This window comes from Centrocercus urophasianus, unplaced genomic scaffold, assembly GCF_019232065.1.
Source record: "Centrocercus urophasianus isolate 14NV4802_14NV808 unplaced genomic scaffold, USGS_Curo_1.0 seq_14, whole genome shotgun sequence".
NCBI lineage: Eukaryota > Metazoa > Chordata > Aves > Galliformes > Phasianidae > Centrocercus > Centrocercus urophasianus.
Genome location: NW_024884586.1, coordinates 50,907,937 through 50,929,624, shown reverse-complemented (window position 1 = coordinate 50,929,624; position 21,688 = coordinate 50,907,937). Strand labels below are relative to the sequence as shown.

General features: G+C 42.7%; 1 protein-coding gene across 1 annotated transcript in view; it reads left to right on the top strand.

The window, feature by feature from the left end:
• SOS2 (SOS Ras/Rho guanine nucleotide exchange factor 2) overlaps positions 1-21,688 on the top strand; it is a 42,819-nt gene that overhangs the window by 432 nt on the left and 20,699 nt on the right. The window contains exons 2-9 of the mRNA XM_042813640.1: positions 2,446-2,571; positions 5,539-5,670; positions 6,955-7,119; positions 7,756-7,959; positions 9,435-9,578; positions 12,969-13,079; positions 14,803-14,901; positions 21,344-21,471. Of these exons, the coding sequence (XP_042669574.1) occupies positions 2,446-2,571; positions 5,539-5,670; positions 6,955-7,119; positions 7,756-7,959; positions 9,435-9,578; positions 12,969-13,079; positions 14,803-14,901; positions 21,344-21,471 (1,109 nt within the window). The remainder of the gene's footprint in view (positions 1-2,445; positions 2,572-5,538; positions 5,671-6,954; positions 7,120-7,755; positions 7,960-9,434; positions 9,579-12,968; positions 13,080-14,802; positions 14,902-21,343; positions 21,472-21,688) is intronic.

Here is a 21,688-nt window from a genome sequence, read left to right as displayed (position 1 = left end):
TGTTACGTAAAGATCCATTGAGTCAGTACAGCCAAACCTCTGGATTGTCCCAGTGGTGCAGGTTAGAAGGAAGCCTCTTGCAGTCCTGACTCTCTTTTTCTCTCAGCTTGTAGCATTTGCAGGTACAACACTTGGGCCCTTGATTTTATACTTAACAATTTCTCCCAGTCCAGATGTCGTAGAGGCTCAGACTTTGTACTGTAGCTCCTGTGGGTCAGATTGGTGCTTGCACAGTGGTTCTCAAGAACTGTTTGGTGCAACATGTAGCTGCTTCTTTTAAGGGCCCAATTACTTAAAAGCACAAGAAATCAGGTCAGAATGGATTCCCGTGTTAGCTGTGGTGTGTTGTTCCATGCTAGCTAACGGCGTTGTGCTCAGAGCCTGAGATCACTGTATGCACCCTCAGTCATTCCTCCTGCTTTGTTCCTACACTCAGTGTTTTACCAGACATCCTCTCCCTGTTTTTTCACATCTTCCAGTCAGAGTTCAGGTGAATTCTCTGTAGAATAGAATATATGGAGTAAGTGTGTCCTTGATACACAGCACTTGGTTTGTGCAGCAAGTGCATAACTGGCTCTGTTTTGTCAGGGTCTCACTATGAAATCATTTTCTCTGTTAGGATGCTTAGGGCACAACTGCTCTTACAGCAGGGAGTGCTGCAGTGAAGATCTCTTGTGGTGCTGCAGGTGGGGTCATTTCAAGTGCAAGGCCTCGGGGAGTGCAGCCTCAACCAGAGACAGAGAGCCAGCCAGGAAAGCACACGGGACTGCAGTACTTAGGCTTGTGTTCACCGTGTGAAACAGATCTCTCTGGAGCTGGAGGAGGGCTGAGTGCTCTCTGCTTGTCCTCGTGATTTTTAGGTACTCCTGCCCTCCTCATAAAGCCAAGGGAAATGCAGCACGAGCTGTTCAGACATGAACTGAAGTTCGTTTTCTTGGTGGCACTGACTTGTGTTATTACAACACATGATCTGAAACAGCAAACAGGCTTTTTGCATCTTCTCACCTCTTGTACCTCTTGCTCTTGGTGTTTGTGAGGGGCATCTCAGAGGGCTCCTTCTCTGGGAAGCATGGTTGCAGCTTGTTTCCTAGCTGGTTACTAATGCTGGAGCAGTGCTCTTCGGAGAGAAGAGAGGCAGGACCTTAACTTGGCACTTCCTGGTGTTCCATTGTTTGTGAATTCAGCTCTCCTGTTCAGGAAGAACGTGAAAAGTTCCTGTATTATTGAAAACCTGCAGGCTTAAATAAGTGTTTTCATGGAGTGATTTTGGCTTTCTGGTGGCTGTTTTGTTTTTTTTTTAATTCAATAGTACCCAATCATGCAGACACTCCAGCTGCAGAGCAGGGCAGTGCAGACTCCAACCCTCGCAGTTAAGTGGAGCATCTATCCTGGGGTACAGCATAAGGGCTCACACGTTTGGCTGTGCTCTCTGCACCCTGCCTGGTGCCTTGGTTACCCACTCCAATATAACCAGGCCTGCTCCCACATTTGCAGCAACTGAATGGTTTGTTTGTCTTGTTCTTGAAACCACGTACAGAATGTCAATGTGGGGATGTAAGATTACTGTTTTGAGGCAATTAAAATATCATTTGTCTGGGGGAAGGTAGGGAATTCCCCTGGACTGTTATTTATGAGTCTATTGGCGATAGTTTGAGATCCAGCTTTCCTGACTGAGGCTGCCAGGGAAAACAGTGTATAGATTCACTCTGGAGGGTATTGTAGACCAAGGTGGTTGTTGGGTTGGAGTGATTTCCAGTGGGAGAACAATTTGGGGCCAGGCGAGTTGCTGCAGCTTGTGTGAGTGGGTGCTGCAGCTGCCTGTTGCAGGCTGTGTGCTCCAGCTTAGCCTTAGAAATGGAAGCAGCAATTCACCTCCACGGAATGAGAGAACTGCATTATCCTGCCGGGCATTGAATGGAAGTGGTCCTCTGCTTATGTCACACCATGCTTGCCAGTTGGGAGGCTTGTATTCCGATACATGCTTTTCTGTAGGCCTCCTGCACTGCACTGTACTTTTGGTACCTTCCATTCCTGTGCCTCAGATGGAGTTTGATGCTCTGATTAGCTTTCTGGCTTTCAAGCACCTCCAAGAATTGTTCCAGCCCTTGTCCATGTTGTGGCCGTGGCTTTTCATTGCCACGAGTTTAAGAGCACCTTAATTCAGTGCCCTGCCAGGCTGTTCAGTTCTCCTTTCCTGGTTTTCCTGTGGTACATTGGGGCTCCTCTGTTCACAGGTCACCCAGTGCTCATTAGCAGGGTCAGGAATGATTGCATGCTGCTCATTCTGTGAGCAAATAGCCGTGGAATTACAACGATGGCTTTCTATGCATCTTCAGCAGAAATCTGCCTTGGCTTGAAATTTCCTTGTGACCATAAAGGGTAAACAGTTTTCAGTTGATAAGAAGTGCCAAAAAAAGACTAATTTTTACAAATTCTTTGGGACAGGTTCAGCAACAGGTTCACCCCAACCTGTCAGCAAAGGAAGATTCCCTCTACTATATTGAGGAGTTGATACTTCAGCTGCTAAACAAGCTATGCATCGCCCAGCCACGCACAGTCCAAGATGTAGAGGTAAGATGAGCTACTGGAAAACGAGTGCTTGCTCTCAGAATCACTGGGAGGAACAAAGGTATTCTGAGCAGTGCAGCTTGAAGTTGAAGCAAGGTGAATCTGAAGAGCAGAGCTTAGTAGGGCTGTTTTTCTAGACTATTAAACAGTATTCAAGTTTCATTAAGCAAGTTCAACTGGAAATTAACTTACTTATACCATAGATCAGAATAGAAATGGTGGGAATTCTTGCCTTCAGCATTGTTTTTAAAAATGCAGAGTACTTTGGAGGATTTTCTGCTGCTTGAATACGTTTGGACCTAAGAGTGAAAGGATGTTGTAATGATTTTTTTCCCACTCTTTGACATTATGCAGAAAAAAGTAATGAGAGGTTAGGCCTGGACTGTGAGCTGAGGGGATGGAGCTGTGTGTTCCTGGAACTCGCTGAGGCTCGTGTAATATTGCAGCTGTCTGCTTTTGTGTCATCAGTTAAAAATGAGAGCTTTCATGGAGCGTACAGCACAGAGGGAGAAAGTGCTCTCATGTAGCTGTGATCCATTATAGCTTTGCAGAGTATTAATTTTGCATCAGTCTGTGTGGCAAGGATTTTCAGCCTCAAACGAAATGAAGTCCTCAAGCACTGTGCTATACGTGCCTCATGGAAATAAACATTTGCAAAATTAGTGCCTGAGGAGTTCTAGATCCTTACTAGATGCAATAATCACCCTTTATTCAACATTGACTCCATTCATTAATAATTAAGTTTGGTTTATGATTAATATAATACTGATGCATAAAGATTATAGTAGGACTAAATAAAACTTAACAGTCCCCTAATAGCTCTCAGGATTGTTACTGCTTTGAGTGTGGGTTAGATGTGAAGCTGAGAAGTTCTGTGCTCTTTCTCCAGCTGTCAGAGATCATATCCTTCAGTACACAGGACAACTTGAGAGGGCACTGATTACTTTATGCACCAACTCCATCGTTTTCTGCTCCTGAATTAAGGGATGATTGAGTACTCTGTGTGCATCTGAGTTCATTTTTGGTTAGGTACTTGTGTGCTCCACAAATTGCTGTGTGCAGGAGTGCTCACAGGCCTGTGAGGGAACTGGCAGCTTTCTGAGCTGTGGTTATAGGTGTCACAGCAGATGCTACATCCTTTGTGTTGTGTTTCAAACATACCTGGCATTTTAAAGCTGCAAGTAATAAGACAGTGTTGCACTTGGCACTGTAGCAGTTCTTTAGTATAGAAACACAGCTCTGTCTAAATAGTGGTAAGGTATTCCCCAGGATCTTATTGTTCAGTAGGTCAGAAAATCCAGACCCTTTCAGAGCAGGGAAAGTAGAATTGAGTGTTGTGTTTTGGTTTGGTGGTGAGGTTGCTGACCAGCAGGCATCTGAGAGCTGCAGGTGAAGGCTCCTGGCTCAGCTCCTGCTGTTTTAAGCTGTTAGGAGATGATGTGAGAGTTACAATCTCTAAAGTTTATCATGCAGCTATTTACATAACAGCCTGGGGTTAAGGGAACTATTTGTGCACAATACTAAACCTAAGCATTTGCAAGATGGAGATCAGAAATCCCAAGTTATAAACATTTTATAAATAGTAAAAGCCCTTCAAATGATCTCCAACAAAACACTGGCAAAATCCTGGTGCAGGCAATACGTGCCTTGTCCAAGGACATCCAAATTCCACGTTGTACCTGTTTACATGTGCTTTCTGGTAGCTTTTCAAGGGGAGCTCATCTCAGTGAGAGCAGCCTGCGGTGTCGGGCTGCTGCCCAGGAAAGATTGCAGTGCATTCATCTGGCACAGGCAGCTGGCACGGAGGGCTGCCTGTTGGATGGCCGTGGGCAGGTGCTAGAAAGCTGCCTCTAGAAAGACCTCAGGCTTCCTCTTCCATTTCAGAGTATGTGCTGCAGTACAGTAGTGAGCTGTGCAACAGCTTTTGGGGTTAAAATCAGATAATCTGCTGCAACCAGAATGCAGTTGCAGCGTCCTGGAAAACAACTTGCTTGTCTTGTTATATGCTGGCTATTTAGTTTAGAGAAAATCTGTTTTTCCAGTCACTTAAGAATCAGCCATCAGAGCTTGGATTAGACTAATTCTTCCAGCAGTCCACTCCCAGCTCATAGGGGCTGCTGCTGCAGCAGGAAGCCTGGAGAGCTTGTGGAGAGCAGGACAAGGGTTTTACATGTGTTAGCATGGGATTGCTAACGCGTGGAACTGCAGCCCAAAGCAATCAGCTCTCTTAAGGAAGGGTCATCCTGCTGTTCATATGCAGGTGGGGAAATGTGAATCCATATAAAGCTTATAAAACTTAAAAACATATAAAATGGCCTGAAATTGCAAAGCGCAACAGGGAAAGATGCTCCTGTGCAGGCTGGTGCAGCACAGAGTGCTATGGGAAACTTTCATCAACTGCAGCTCTACTCACAGGATCACAGAACGGCCCAGGTTGGAAGGGAGCTCAAGGATCACGAAGCTCCAACCCCCCTGTGCCATGCAGGGCCACCAACCTCCACATTTCATAGCAGCCCAGGCTGCCCAGGGCCCCATGCAACCTGGCCTTGAACACCTCCAGGGCTGGGGTACAGCTGGAAGATCTGTGCTTGCTTTTCATTTCTGCCCCGAACTTCACCTGATATAATATAAGCTGCATCCTTTTATGACATAGGAACAATAACAACTTGTTTTCTTCATTTAGGTTGTGAGCTGTTGAGTGCTTCCTGATGTTTATATTTTGGTCTCAACTGCAGTGTCTTACAGTTCATGTGATCTTCATAGAGCAGGAGCTGTTGTAGGAGATGGGAAGTTCCTTGTGCTTGGGGCAGGAAGGTTGGTTGGGGTTACTGAAGGAGATAATAGTAAGAAGTATTGCAAACACTGCGGAGGAGGATAATTAACCACACTGCAGGGGAAGTAATTTGTTGTTTTGTTTTTAAAACTTCTCCTTGATTAATGTATCTCATCTGAGTGTGTCTGTTTGGACAGGAGCGTGTTCAGAAGACGTTTCCTCATCCCATAGACAAATGGGCCATTGCTGATGCACAGTCTGCCATAGAGAAACGGAAAAGAAGAAACCCACTCCTGCTGCCTGTGGACAAAATACACCCCTTATTAAAGGTACTTAATGCAACAGTTGATGACTGCTGCTTCTGCACACCACACACCCCAGCTGTTGCCCTCCAGCATAACCTCTAAAAGTATTTAATTTTTGTAGAATTAGGTAAGTTTCTCATATTGGCAGGAAGAGTAAGTAGTCATCACTGACCAGGTCAAATACATGGTAGTGTGGAGTGCATATAGATTCCTGAATTCATCTAATGGGTTGATCTACTTTGAAACATAATAATTTGTTTGGGTTTTATTTATGTTAAAAACTAACTCAAATACCTTACCCACTTCAGTAGCACTGTTTTGATGGCTTTATTTGTTTCAAAATGCTGCAGAAACCAAAATAGGAGAGAACAAGTAGATCCTGTTCCCTGTGTATTGTAGACTAAGATGTGTATCACGCCCTTTCAGTTAGTGTTAAATATCACTGATACCTTTGTTTTAAAACCTGTACATCTGCAGTGATGTTACAGATGAGCAGATACATTATTGTTGCTGTGAGCAGTGTGACCATCTCTGTTTTCAGATATCAGTTATAACAGATGTAGAGCTTCTTACTTGCAGTCAAGATTTCGTGCCACATGGTATCTATTCATATTGTGCACATGGGGATCTTTTTTTTTTAATGATGAAACAGCACTCTGATATTTATTTTTTTTTTAGGCCAGCGTTGAAACACTTTCAGGTCTGTGCTGGATCAGTAGATTGATGCTGATTCAAACATTGCACTTTTTGTATTTCTTTCTCTGTTTTTGTTTCTGGTTTGTAGCCTAAAAGATGTTTCTTTCCAGTGCTGCGTGTGCCAGAGTTTCCAGCTGCATTCAGAAAACGTGATTTGGGCATAAGCAGAAACCAAAGCAATTTTCAGGCACGGTTCCTGTGCTCTGACACACAGTGTCTCAGTTTGTGACAGTTAATGAGATGGAAGAGAAGTTAGGAAAGATAACAGCGTTTTGTAAGACCTCTCAACAGCGCTGGTTTCCTTTTGTGAAATCTGTGTCAGACATGTGTGGATGCAGGTACAGAGCCTGTTTGGTTTTTTAATAGAAGTTATGTCCAGTATTGAAGTTCCTCCAGTCAGGATACAGCAAATAGCACAAGGAAGCATTTGCAAACATTTACTTTGAGGCTGTCGGTCAAATTTCCTTTTGCTATCCTTTGCCCCTGCTATCATAATGCTGTAAATTATCAACGCAGACAGGATCAATGTTGGTAGAAAACAAAATGTGTTAATGTCATTCCAAGTGAACTTTTAGAGTAAATAGCATTTTTCCTCTTCTTTTCAATTTGTAGGAGGTCCTTGGTTATAAAGTAGATTACCATGTCTCTCTGTATATTGTGGCTGTCTTAGAATACATCTCAGCTGATATTTTAAAGCTGGCTGGAAACTACGTTTTCAATATACGACACTTTGAGATCTCCCAGCAGGACATTAAAGTATCCATGTGTGCTGATAAGGTAAGGAGGGGCACTGAAACAGTCCTCTGGACAGGCAGGATTTTTTAGAGGGCATCTCTGAAGTGGTGTAGGAGGGGAGTCTCACTTAAATGCAGAAGCATTGCTCTTTATTTGTGCCAGAACTGTCCCAGTAGAGACGTCACCTTAACTTGAGCCTGTTTGGGATCAGTAACACTTCTTAACAAGTAAACATAAGGACAGAAACAGTTGTCTTCTGTTTCTCAGCTGCTACTGTACTCATGATGTTGTTTTTCATGACAACTGTTTCCTTCTTTATAATACTGAACAGATCTTCAGTTTTCCATCTTCATTAATATGAGAAACGTTTTCATTGACTTTTATCTTTCATGGGAGGGTTTTGTCCAAACCTAGGCAGTATGCCTTGGTTTCAGAGTTGGTTCTGTATGAATTGTAACTTGTTTTCTAGGTTGTACCAACTTATAAAGGGAAAAATGGCTTTGGCAACTGTTCCAGCCTTTTGCTGCCAAAGTTTAAATATTACTCCCTTGTGAAAGTGATCACAGAAAGTATTGTATTAAAAACTCAAAGGATTTCTCTGAACACACTGAAATAGCTGAGCTTGAGCCAAGGGTTAGAATCAGGCTTGCATGTAATTTTTTAACATTTCTTTGCTAGGTTTTGATGGATATGTTTGATCAGGATGACATTGGCTTGGTTTCTCTCTGTGAAGACGAACCTTCTTCCTCTGGGGAACTCAATTATTATGACCTAGTGAGAAATGAAATTGCAGAAGAAAGGCAATATCTCCGGGAGCTGAATCTGATCATAAAAGTATTTCGGGAAGCTTTCCTCTCTAACAGAAAGTTGTTCACACCTAACGTAAGTCCTTTAGTAGGTTATGGATATGTAATGCTAGTTTCACCTTTAGTAGCTGTAACATACCAATTTTACATTGACCACATTGGAAGTAAAATTGAGTATGGTTTATTGTATGTCAGTGTGTAACAGCTGTTGACTGTATGTGCAATAAGAGGAGGAAATTGCCACCACTAGAATGCAGAGTGCTGTTCTCAGAGTGGAGTTTAATGGATGAGATTCCTGGTTGGATGCCAGAGATGGCTGGTGCCTCCTGGTCCTGTAGGTAATAGTTACACTTCTGCTTAACACAGAAATTGTCTACCAAGTGTACAGGGAATGCAGGTGGATCCCTGAACCAACGTTTGAAGTCTACTTCAGGGCATCCTTTCTGTGGAAACTGCAAGTAAAACTGCCCTTGGCTTCAGGCTCACTAGCACGTGACTGACTGTAAAGGAAATCGCTGTTTGGTAGATGGTTGAACTTGATATTTGAAATGATATTTGTGGCCAATTGTTTTTTCAGGATGCTAGTCCTAAGGGAAAAGCACAGCTCATATAACTGAAGTAATAGTAATGAGAGACGGGTGAATCCTTTCATTGGGGGGGGAAAAGAAGGGGGCCAGGGCAGCAAAGCCTGATCTGGGTTTCCAAGATGGTTCCAGAAGGTCGTAAGAATTGGCAGCAGCAGTCATTTCCATTGCTGCTCAATGTGGAGGTCACTCAGTAGCTGATAGGACATTGGGGTGTTATGCAGATATGGGGACAGAATTCAAACGGAAGACCTAGGAGAAAGGAGTGATGATTTGGAGCTGAGGAGCAGTCTTGTGTTATTGGGGAATGGAAAGACTTGGATTGCTTGTTTCCCTGAAGAGCTTGCCGTGGTGTAGAGCTGGCAGGAGGTCAGATTTAGCTGCACGGTTAGGATAAAAGCAAAGTTTTGGGAAGCGTGTTTTGGAGGGGTCACAAGCAGAAATGGAAGTTGTTGTATAGGTGTGTGTGTTTGTGGAGTGTGAATTTGAATCTAAAAGTAGGATTGGGAAAAGGAAACAGGCAGCTCCTCTGTACCCAGGTAGTATTTTGCTGATGTAGCCAAGTAACGGCTTTAGTTTTACCTGTGGTTTTGAGGCTCTGACCTTGGAGCAACTTGAAATTGCCTCCTTCCTGTTGTGTTCCGAGAGGAGAACCAACAGAGGGGAAAACATCAGCTGCAAATTGTGGCTGAGAAGGACATTTCTGTCCAAAGCACTGAACAGGCTGTACCAGGACTGCTGCTGCTGTTCCTGGGAAGGATGGTGTGCTTTCTTTTGCTGAGGTGAGAACTGTGCAAAGCTGGATGTGCCTGGACAAGTTTGCAGGCTGGGGAGGCCATGAAATTTAACTTTCTTCCGATCTCCTCTCCACTTCCCTCTTGGTTCAGACTTCTTAGAAAGGCTCTGGTATTTACAGAAGCAAGGTAAGTGATTCTAAACGCTACTAAGACACATTTTGTGTTTGCAGGACATTGATGTGGTGTTCAGCAACATTTCAGATATTCATGAGTTGACAGTGAAGCTTTTGGGATTGATTGAGGATACTGTTGAGATGACTGATGAGAGCAGTCCTCATCCTCTGGCTGGCAGCTGCTTTGAGGATCTTGCTGAGGTACAGATTTTGTTTTGTTTTGCTTTTAATGTTTTCGTTTGGGCTTTGTTAGGGTTTGTTTTTTTTTTTTAATCCCATAGTTTTGTTTTCCAAGTAAACATTTGGTCACAACTCAAACCTCTCCAATAAGTGCATGAGTAGTGGCTCTTTTAATAAGTTCAGAATAGAGGCCTTCCCTAGCTGTTCTTCAATAGGTAAACTAAATGTGTTTTCTACCTGTCATAGGCACTGTATCAAGCAGGTAAGCACAGAACTGAAATCTTACTGTGGAGTGGGAATTAATTGTTCCAGTTCTGCAGGGATGTGGATTTGAAAAGCCATTGTCTGGGATTGCTTACTAGAAGGTGGTGGTGCATTGATTTCTGTAGGCCTTGGTGTCAGGCCCATTGCTGCCCAGGCACTGTAGCATCTGAACACAGCTCTGTGAGATGAGTGACTTGAACTGCTCAGACAGAGATTTTGGGATGAGGTGTTCTGACCTGAAAGAGAGAAAGATGAACCGCACAGTGAATGTGAAGCTCATGGTTTGTATTAAAAGTACTGTGTTTGAGTAAACTGGAACCTTCTCTATTTCATTTATGTCTTATTAAGTATGGAGTATGTCTGATTTTTGGAATTGGAGGAATGCATGAACACACCGGTACCTTTTGGAACATAGTTACTTTATTGGGAGTGTGAAGAACTCGTGTCCTTCAGCCCATGTGCTGTTCACTTAGCAATGTTCCACAGAGATCAGTTTTGCTGGTTTTAGTTAGCTGCTCATGTGATGTCACTTCAGAAGTCCAGTAGAATAGGTCTGTCTGAGTTCTTGAGATGTTAAAGTCTGTTTGCTGGTACAATGGTAAGCATTTGAGCAGCAAAATGAAGTAGCTATTCTATTGAAACTGAAAAAAGACAACATTTGGACAAACAGCACAATCGTGGGGAACATACCTATCTGCTTATTGCAAAAGCTGCTCTTAGGCAGGCTGTGCTTTATGGGGAACATCTTTGTAAGTAAAAATCTGGCTTGTTTTTTACTAACTGAGAAGCTTTACTAGGCAGTGAAGGATGTTGTCAAACTCCTTATGCAGTTGATAAGTTTGAATTTAATAGTTCAGTTAATACAGAAGATCTGCTTAACTGTACTGTTCATTTGATGATCTCACATGTAACGATCATCTTTCTGTGGACATGTGTCAAAGGGATTGGTTAAGAGATTAGAAAGTGCAGTGTGTTTACTTGCTCTGCCTCATTGCCAGGCTCCTTGCTTAGTGTTTCCATTGTAAAGGTTCTTCAACTTATCTGAAAGGATAATTAAAAACAAACAGCCCTTGCAAGCTGGAATTTTCCTGCTTTGTTTTTCTGCATCAGTCCCCTGGAAGGTTTCAACATAAATATTTTGGTGTTTCTGAGACAAGGAGGTATGGGGAAAATTTTTCCCTGATGTGAAAGAAATGCAAAAGCATGGTGCCTAATGCAAGTGAAAATGGATAGTTGCTGGTATGATGGTAAAATTGTGTTGCTGTTTTTTAACTTGACCTTAACTTTCACAATCCTGGGTACCACAGTTCTTTGTTATTGCCTTAAATAATCTCTTTAGTGATACTCAGCTTGTGACAGAATGTCTTGACTAAGGGCAGAGTGTCTTTGTGCCTCTTTTTAAGTGTCCTTCAGAAGGCAGCTAACAAAGCAAATTTGTTATCAGTAGATTGTGTAAGCTCGTTATCCTGGTATTTGCACTTTAAGAGATATTTTAGGTATCTACAGTGTAAAAAAGTTGGAAACTTCTATACTACAGAAAAGGGGCTGAACAGTACCAACAGCAATCCAGAACTATATGCTGTATTAAGGTAATATAGGTAGGCTTTTTGTCTTGGCTGGTATGGCAAAGAGAAACCACAGTGTGCAGTGTTACCTTCCCCATCTTTCATTTGGGTGCTGGCAAATAGGAGTCCCACTTTGTATGCTTCTAGGTAGTGGTGTGTACCACAAAACAGGCTGTGAAAGTGCATTCAGGTTCAGCTCAAGAAAATCAGCCTCTTGGTGCCTCCTCATTTCACATCAGCTGCTGCTGAACTGCCAAATCTATTTTCTTCCCCACCACGAGATAAAATCTGCTGCAAATGGACAGTGATGGTTAGAACTGTGAAGTGTGATGGTAAGAATTTGCATGTAAAAAGAGAGTGGATTCCTTGGCTTTCATTTAGTTACAGCTGCCCCGTGAGTAGGGTGGGAGATTCCTGAGCCCTCTTGAGCATGCATTGCTTGAGACTTCATATGATGTTCAGACAAGCCTTTGTGGGGCTCCTTACCCTCAAATTCTACAGCATTCATTCTGAAGAGCAGTTCTGCATTGAAGTGGAAAGAGAGATGTGCTTATTTTGGGCGCTGTGCCATCAGGGCAGGGTAACTCTGTGTGAGTGATTCAGCCCCATGAATCTGCAGACTCAGGAACAGCTTGACAGGCTTTGGAGCAGGTGATGGATGGGCAGTGATAAATTATTCCTGCAGAGCTTCATGTAAAGTCAGGTTTTATCCCATCCTGCTGTAGTTGATACTACAGAATCACAGCCAGATAACCCATCCAGGGTCACAGTTTCGCTGCCTGAAACTCTTGGTGCTGTCCTGCACAGGCTGTGAGGTGTACACCATGGTTCTTGCAGCAGATCTGCCACCCAGATGCTGTGGTTTCAACTTGATCCGTACTTTCTTGTCTTGGAATTGGTGGCTCTGTACTTGAACTGGACGAAGATCCCTTGTTTCATTGTAATCTTTTGGGCATAGTGCTCAGCCTACTCTTACTTTTCCATACTTCTCACCAGAGTTTCACAGGAGCCAAGTACTTCATTTCTCCTGGTTAAACAGCTTGGCCCCTGAAGACTCTTTTTAACCTCTTTAAGCGGAGTTACTTTGTCCCAGATGAGATGCTTTCCCAGCTGTACTGCGTGGTGGGAGAAAGGTGCAATTAGAGCAGTCTTTAAGCACAGCACTCTGAAATGACGGTGGTACAACAATGCCTCCTTGTGACAGTTTCCAAAGTTCACCTGAAGCATTACTTTGCTACACTTCTTTCCCAGTTGTTTTTCCTGCTGGCAGAGAGGAGCTGGATAAACCATTCACTGTGAAACGTGAGTGGTGAGAGCCAGAACTTTGCTTGTTTCCCACTGTTTCAGCAGAACAGTTTGTGTCAGTGATAAGTAGGGTAAGATTGCACACAGTTTTGTCTCAGCATTCCTCAGTTAAGAAGTAGAAAAGATTTGTGAATTAATGAATATGTTCTTATTGCAAAATGGATCTTTGGAAACATTCTACTTGTGTATTAGCTTATTAACAGGATGAATGTTACCATCGGGTGTGGGAATATCATGCATTCTTCTTGTATGTATATAATTCTCTGCCTTTGTTTAGGAACAAGCCTTTGATCCGTATGAAACCTTGTCCCAGGATATTCTCTCTCCACAATTTCATGAGCATTTTAATAACTTAATGGCAAAACCTGCTGTTGCTCTTCACTTCCAGGTAAGTGCAAATGAGAGATACTGAATTGGTTTGGTTCTCATGTTTGGAAGGTTTGCAGTAGGGGGTTACCTCTCATACTTGCCATTTCTGTTTCTGTTTTGCTTTCTAACACCAAGCACGGGCAATAGGAGTGTTACTTTCTTTTGCTTCCTTTCATACCCCAGGTCCTCATGTTTAGCACTAGAACTGACAGTTTTTCTTGACCTGTTTATTCAGCAAGATCATCTGTGATTTTTATCAACCTCTGCCAGCATCGTGTTTCTACTAAAGACTACTGTTGAGAGGAGAGCTGAGCTTGTGTTCAGTAACATACTCAGAGAAGCTGTGTTCCCAGCTAAAACCATTACAGTTAGCTTGTAGTTTGGGACCTACATCTCTGTAAGATGGGTTTCCTCTCCTTCATGGGGAGTGTTTTCATTCCTTCTCTGCATGTTTGGTGAGATGGATCATCTCGTTTGCAAATAGAAAGCTGAAAACCCTATTTGAGATCAAATTGGAAGTAGAGTCATTAGATGATGAATCTGGACTCCTCTTTCTCCTCAGCATAGGAGGTGTGGGCTTTCCTGGGGTTGTTCCTCTGCACTTGTCCCAACCCTGGGGTGAAAACAGATCCAGGCTCTGCGCTGTTGAACACGTAGCAGCTGTCTCTGGCAATTGCAGAGTTGTGGCCTTAAATCTTAAACAGAGGGGAGGGGTCATTTCCAAAATGGAGATCAAGAAATTTGGATTCTGTTTGGTCCTTATCTTGGTGTGGATGGTGGCAGGGATTTCCTGTCCTTTGGAGGATATCTCCTCATCTTAAACGCTGAATTACTGCTGGGAATGGGAAAAGGTTTCTGATGCATTTTCTAACTCCTAAACTTGTGATGCCTCACTGAGGAAGGGGAGATACTAATATAGATTTCCTCAAAATGTAATGATACCTCCATACCTCTGTGGTAAATTGGCTGTAAACTGAAGCACAGAATGTGTAATTTGAAGGAGGTGTAATTAGAGAGAAGTTGATGACAAATACAGGAGTCCTGACTGCTCTCTTACACTCCAGTGTTTTCTTCAAGTTCTGCAGCTAACTGTGGCCCAGATAGAACATGTTGTATTGGAAATGGATATGAACACTGTCCTGCTTTCTGAGATATGTCCAAAATGTGTGCAGCTTAACCACAGTGCATTATTTTTAGGTCTTGTCACCTTGAGCTGTTGCTATTGAGTGCTGCAGACAGTGAAATGTAAAGGTGCTAAGGATTGCAATATGGAGGTCTTGTATATCAAAAGGTGCTTATAAAAATGAGTTGTGGATGACTTGGTCCTCTAACTATTACATCTAATTTGCTTCTTCTGGCAAAAATGCAATCCATTCAGCTGCTCTCGTGCAGCCATAGCACTTGTAGGGGTTGGAGGTGTTCTCAGAGCTTGCTGGTAAGTATGCATCAAAATCCATCCTAAGCTGCTGATAGGAAGAAAAAGAAAGTGATTACAGAGGTTGGAGGAGCATTGACAGGTTCTATTGCTTGATTTGTTAGACAGATGTTCTTGGGAATTTTACTGTCTTCCTCACTGGTGAGCACAGAGTGATGTAAATCAGAAGGGACGCTGAATGCATCCAACCTAACCACCTTGCTTAAAGCAGGGCTGACTTCACAATTCCTCCGGAGTGCACAGGGCTTTGTCCTGCCCTGCTTTGAGTGTTTCATTGTAAGTAATCCTGTTTGCTTTTCCTTTTCAGTCTACTGCTGAAGGCTTTAAAGAAGCTGTACGATACGTCCTCCCACGGCTCATGCTTATCCCAGTCTATCATTGTTTGCACTACTTTGAGTTACTGCAGGTAAGTGAAGCCACACACTTTCTTCCTGCTGAAACCTTTTCTTAGTGTGGAGAATCTGAGCTTTGAAATAGGCAGTTAGATTTTACTTGCTGCAGCTTAACACTGAAAAATATGACAAACATCTGTATGACATCAGAATGTGTTTGAAAAGCAAATTCATGTGAAAAAATCCTCAGAAGCACCTGTTGCCCCTGTAAGAACATTTGAGGTAACTGTGTATCTCATTATACAAACCTTGACTGAGTGTGAGTTCAAATATTGTTAACAATGCAATACATAAATCTTTTAATCCTCTCTTTACTTGAGTTCTGTGTTTTGTATCCCTTCAGTACAAACCTAAGCATAATTCAGATAAGTGTGACCAGATGCTGAGAACACTGCAGCTGAATCTCAGTTGATCTTATTGGTGCTGGGAGGAGCACTTCCCTTCAGCAGAGTCAGAGTGACCTGTTCTTAATTTTCAACCACTTGCCCTGAATACTAAACAGAAGAGATGCTGCAAGCGCTGCTGTTTTTCATGTTGTACCACACTTTGTCTGTGATGAGAAGGAATGAAGATGAGCACTGCTGTGTTCTTATTTTCTATCATCTAAGAAATGGCATTAGTGAGCTACACAGGCTTTCAGGAGTTCCTGTTCAGTTGCTGGAAAGTTGTTCCTGTCGGATGTACTTTGGGGGTCTTGCTATACAAATTGTTTACGTTGGCATCTGGCCTGTATGAGCATTTCTGTGCATTGAGGCATTACTTCCATTAGAAGAGCCTTGCTTGATTTCCCCACAGATGACTTCCACTTGTTTTATTCTGCTGTGCTCTAGCAAGGTGGTTTGCATCAGCAGATACTTCCCTTGGGTATAAAAGCTAAAAGCCAAAAGGTAACTGAGCGTGTATCTGTTTTGCTTACAAGCAAATGTTTCTACAGTCAGTTATGAAATCAGAGGTCAGCAGTCAGCAGGAATTTAACATCTGACATCCATGATAATCATTCTTGAATAAGAAGAAGCTGTCTTTGCTGTAGAGTGCAGTATCTCAAAAAAATACATGGAGCTTTAAGTAGCTGAAGACTGTGTTTAAAAAAGGTGTCTCTTGCATTAGGGAACTTTGTAGTGCAAATAAATTTAAGTGAATTATTAACTACATGGGATATACTTAAATGGATGAAATAAAATATCCTGCAGCTTGCATTTTGTTAATAGTATCAGAAATTATGCTTTTTTTTTTTTTTTTTTTTTTTTTAAATTTTCACATTAAAAAAAGCTGTCTAGCATTATAGTACAAGTATAGTATAAGTACAAGTCTAAGCAATCTGTACTCTGCGTTTCATAGAGTCATCATAGAACCACAGCATGGCCTGGGTTGCACAGGAGCACAGTGCTCATCCAGCTCCAACCCCTGCTGTGTGCAGGTCGCCAACCAGCAGCCCAGGCTGCCCAGAGCCACATCCAGCCTGGCCTTGAATGCCTGCAGGGATGGGGCATCCACAGCCTCCTTGGGCAACCTGTGCCAGTGCCTCACCACCCTCTGGCTGAAAAACTTCCTCCTCATATCCAACCCAAACCTCCCTGTCTCACTTTAAAACCATTCCCCTTGTCCCATCACCATCCACCCTCACAAACACTCAAATCCCCTCCTTTCAGAGAAGTTTGCTTGAATGAAGGAAGAGTAGGAAACTTTGCAACCTAGAACATCTGTAATCCAGTGTACAGTCTTTTCAAAGGAAAGAAACTGAAGCCTAGAAAAAGAACAGTTGGTACCTAATATGTTTTTTTCTTCTTTTTTGATCATCTGTGCTATGACTTTGCATATGCTGAATTAGATAAGCAAAATACTGGTCATTTAATTTGGCCCACAAACCTTCCACAGTATATGGATCACCACAGATTTATAGCCAACTTCAATTCCAAGTGACTGATATTTTAAATCTGAACATGTTTCTGTTGATAGTCAGATGAGGAAAAAGTTTAAGGAAAAACAAACCCTCTGTAGCTGTCAGTACCACAGGACTGTGTGTATCAAGAGCAGCAAACCTGCATTACCACAGTTTTCATACAGAAGCACAAGCTTTATGAAGTGAGGAGAGGTTTGAAAGTACAAACTGCAGGCAGTGAGAGCAGCGTGGGTCTGTGAGCACTGAGAGCTCTGTAATTTACATCTCCCTTTCAAAGTAGTGCAACTTCCCTTTCCATAAAGGTCTGTTGTGTATGGTAAGTCTCTGAGCTTCTTACAATGTTGTTCTTTCATACTGAAACTACACACTTTAGTGATCTGTGTTGTTGTTGTATTGGAGGTCAGGCTAACTGTTTCTTAAAGCTGGCAATTAGGGCACATCAGTATGAAATCAGAGTGAAGCCATAAGGCCCAGCCCTGGGAGAACGTGACCGTTAGCCTGATTTTTACAAGCTGCACAGTGTCTGTCTGCTTTGTAGGGGAACAGTAACACACACATCCTCCTGATGAGTGGTTGTTTTGTGCTCTGTAATTCTCAAATTTAAGGCTGTTTGTGAGGGTGGATGGTGATGGGACAAGGGGAATGGTTTTAAAGTGAGACAGGGGAGGTTTGGGTTGGATATGAGGAGGAAGTTTTTGAGCCAGAGGGTGGTGAGGCACTGGCACAGGTTGCCCAAGGAGGCTGTGGATGCCCCATCCCTGCAGGCATTCAAGGCCAGGCTGGATGTGGCTCTGGGCAGCCTGGGCTGCTGGTTGGTGACCTGCACACAGCAGGGGGTTGGAGCTGGATGAGCACTGTGCTCCTGTGCAACCCAGGCCATGCCGTGATTCTGTGATGATTCTATGAAATTCTTAGTGTACAAACTTGCAGGTTTTTCTTTCCTGCTTACTACTTATGTTTTAGACCATTGTGCAGAGAAGGTGGTTCATTTTTCATAGCCTGTCTTAGGTTCTCATTGTTGTAAGAGTTCTCCATCTCCTGGGATGCTCATAACTCCTGTTACTATTGATGGGATCAGCTCCTGTGTGCACGTTCTTAGTATTGCCTCCTAGCTTCAAAGAATGCAGTCTGACAGATAGTACAAAAAGCAGTGTTGCCTCTTTTAGCTGTTTTTTATCTTTGGCATACAACAGGATTCTGTGAGAGAGAACTAAACAGTGTTGGTTTGTTTTGTTTTAATTAGGGAATTCTAACAGTGAAAATGATGGAAATCTTTTCTTGCCATCACTTCTGTTTAGGTTTAAAATGTTTAAGATGTCCTCAATCTGCAGCAGTGATTTTTTAAAAAGCAGAGTGTTTTTGGGATATATGATGTTTATAAAGCACTGGTAACTGCTGCTCTGTTACCATTGTGTTTGGCTGTAGGAGCCTTGGTTGAAAGAGAGCTGGTAAAAATAGAAGTGGAAAAGGAACAGAGTGTTGAAATGTCGTAATTTCTTGGCTTCAGTAGAGAAAAGCTAAGTATGAGACTGTTGCTCCTGAAGAAAGCTTCCAAAAAATCTGGTACACTCCCCCAAAAGCACTGAATGGAGATGTGATTTACAGAAATGCCAGTCTGCTGTTTGCTCTTTTGCAAAATAGCAAAACTAAAATGGGTGAAAGCAGAGAGAAGGCATTGGAATGAGCTGCCCGGGGAGCCTGGAGGATTTTGAGGAACGTGGAGATGTGGCAGTTAGGGATGCTGTGTAGTGGGCATGGTGGAGGTGGGCAGTGGTTGGGTTTGATGATCTTAGTGGGTCTTTTCCAACCTCAACGGTTCTATGAAGTGAAAACGTGAAAAGCTTGAGAGTTCCTTCAAGGTGCAGCACTTTGCTTTTTGCTGCTCTAGCCTGTATGTGCAGCCATTTTATACACATTGTAGGGTCCTCTTTCTTGAAGCAGGAGGCAGAAGTTTGCTTGGTGTGTCTGCTCTTAGCAGCTGTAGAGAGGACACCAGGAAATGGCCTTGAGCACCTTTGAGTCAGAGGGCAGGCCCTGCTGCTGCAGCTCTTTGCTGATGTTGATTGCTTGTTCAACAGAAGACAAACCTCACCATGGGCTGTTTTGCAACAGGTGATTTACAGGAAAGGCTGAAGGGAGTCACACTGAAGAATTATCCTGAAACATGACTGGTAGTGATCAAAACCTGTTAGATCTTGCAAGCAGACAACAAATACATTCTGACTGACCTCTGTAATTGATTGTCTGAGTGTTCTGTGCTTCAGATCACTCTGCTGAACGCTTGTGAAGACAAGAACCTTAATGGTAGCAGTGCAGGGGGACATTCATTGCTTCACTGGTCTTTCAAGCTCCAGTAATGTTTTCATAAATGCTGTCAATAGCAGAGTTCAGGGGAATATTACTCACTGAATGCAGTGGGAAGAACTCCAGGGGTTGTGCAGTCTGTCCAGGTCCTGAGCAAGGTGCAAGTGCAAGATAGGGAAGTCTTTAAAATCCTGGAAATGAGCAGTTCACATCTGTGGTTACGTCCAAGGCTTTCCTCTATTGCCTAGAGAATATATTCTGCCTCCTCATGTGACTCTCAGGCACAAGATGGCCCCCATTCATGCGTGTGACTTGTTACACTGTCATCAAGCAACACAAAGTCTGTGCAATTCTGCCTTTTGATCTTTTCCACTGCTGCCTCATCACTGATACAGGCAGAGAAACCCTTTCCAGTGTGCTACAGCATCACCACAGCATCCTTTCTCTAATGAATGCTGCTTTTCTGTTTTCTGACAGTTTTCTGTGTAATAAAGTGAGAAGGTAATACTCTCAATTTATCATCACTAGTATCTTAAATGTGCATATATTCTGATTATATTCCTAACTATATCTGATGTAAGAGGGACCCTTTTCTCCCTTTTCCTAAATATTTACCTATTTTCTCTGTCTAGCAACCATGTTATGCTTTTGCATCTGCTGTTCAGACAAAAAGATGCTTGATTAAAAGCAGGCATTTGGAAAAGCAGATGTTGATGGAGTGATTACAGAGAAAGAGACACACTTGAGGTAATCTGCCTGATGGCCAGGGATCTGGAGCCTGGATTAACTCTGGAACTGGAGTGGGTTACTGGACAAGTGGAGGCTTTGTTTTCAATACCAGCACCAGCAAAAAGCAAAGTATGCCATTTGATGCCTGCTAACTGGCAAAGCTCGTAGTTTGGAAAGGGTGTGCAAGAAACTGTGCTCAGGACAGGTGAGGAGGAAGAGTATTAGAGCAAGTAGCTTTTCTCACATCTAGGATTTTGCTCTCTTCAAGTCATTTTAATGTTCTTTGCATTTCTGTGCCTCATACAAAGGAAAGGAAGGGTTTCCACAGGGATAGGCATCTTATTTTTCCCTTCCCTGTACTGTTCCTCAGCTCATAAACTTCCAGAGATTTTTGTGCAAACTTCATTTTTCTAATATGCAAGATGAATTTGGGCATGTGCAAAAGAAGAATTATAGTCATTTCAGTTACATGAGGAGAGTGGACCAGTCTGGTCAAATCCTGTTCTCTCAATTACTTTTAGAGGACGCTACATATCCTTGCTGAGGGAACGTAGTGGGGAAAGGAAAAGAAGGCTTCTGCCATGCTGAGTGATTGTAAGTAAGATTTCTCTTAAAGTATGGAGGTAAAACAGGGTTCATCCGAAATCGTGTGGCATATTGTCCTGATATTGCCCAGCAATTCTGTTTGCCTGGATTTTCTTGAAGGCATTTATATTATCTTGAACACCAAAGGGGTTACAAACAAAAATCTTACTTACATCAGTCGTGCTTTAGGAGTGATGACCTTCACCAAAAAGAGGAATTCTCTGAAAAGGCCTTTCTCAAAGCATGCTGCTGTCAAAAGTAACTAGCTTTCATATCTCCATACGTTTCATATTCAAGAAGTTTCAAACTAGTGGCAGAGGCAGATTTAGCCTTTGTGCTGATTCCCACCATTTACATTTGCTATTAGTAGCACGTCTCAAATTTCAGACTTTATTTAGGATGGGAGAGTTTGTCATGCAAAGTTGATGCAGATTAATATACTGAAGATGGCTGAATTTAGAACAGTAAGAAGAAAAAGGTGAATGTTTGTCTTTCTGTCCTTTAAATGTGCTCTGGAATGTTAAGGTTAATTGACTCGTTGAAGTATCACATGTAGTTACGTCAAACAACATTTAATCCTGGACTGCTTCAAAACTCCAAGCTATGGAACAAAACTGTTATCAGCTGTGGAACACAACGTTAGTGAAGGGATAGAGAAATGACATCTCTGACTGTTAGCATCAGTTCTCTGTTCTGAGTTGTCTTCCTACACTCCCGACCTCTCTCTGCTTTTGTGCAGATCACTCCTCAGTATCTGATGTATTTTTTGGGTACGTGCATTGCTAGTTCTGGGGGTGCTGCTGGGCACAACTCTTTTGTCAACTGGAAGCCGTTGATTTCACTGAGCACTGTGAAAAACACTGTAAGAATGTTTGTCAGTCTTCCTACCCTTCTGTCCTTTAGACAAATCTGAAAGAAAAATGTTTTTTCTGTTGCAGCAACTGCAGGAATGCAGTGAAGATGAGGAGGATCGGGAGTGCTTAAAGCAAGCCATTACTGCTCTTCTGAATCTCCAGTGCAGCATGGAGCGCATCTACAGCAAACACTCCCCAAGACGTCGGCCTGGGTAATGAGGCACAAACCTGTGCTGGTTTTCCAATATTGGCAGTGAAAGAAAGAAATTATGTGGAAGGCGTTGTTGTTTTTTTCTAGTTAGTGTGTGTTTCCTTTTCAAGAGATGTCTTTGTGACCGCTTCCATTGCAAATGGAATAGCAGCCCAAAACCTTCGGTGGGTAACGTCAGTATCTTATTCTTTCACTAGCCAAAGCAGTACACGTGGCTT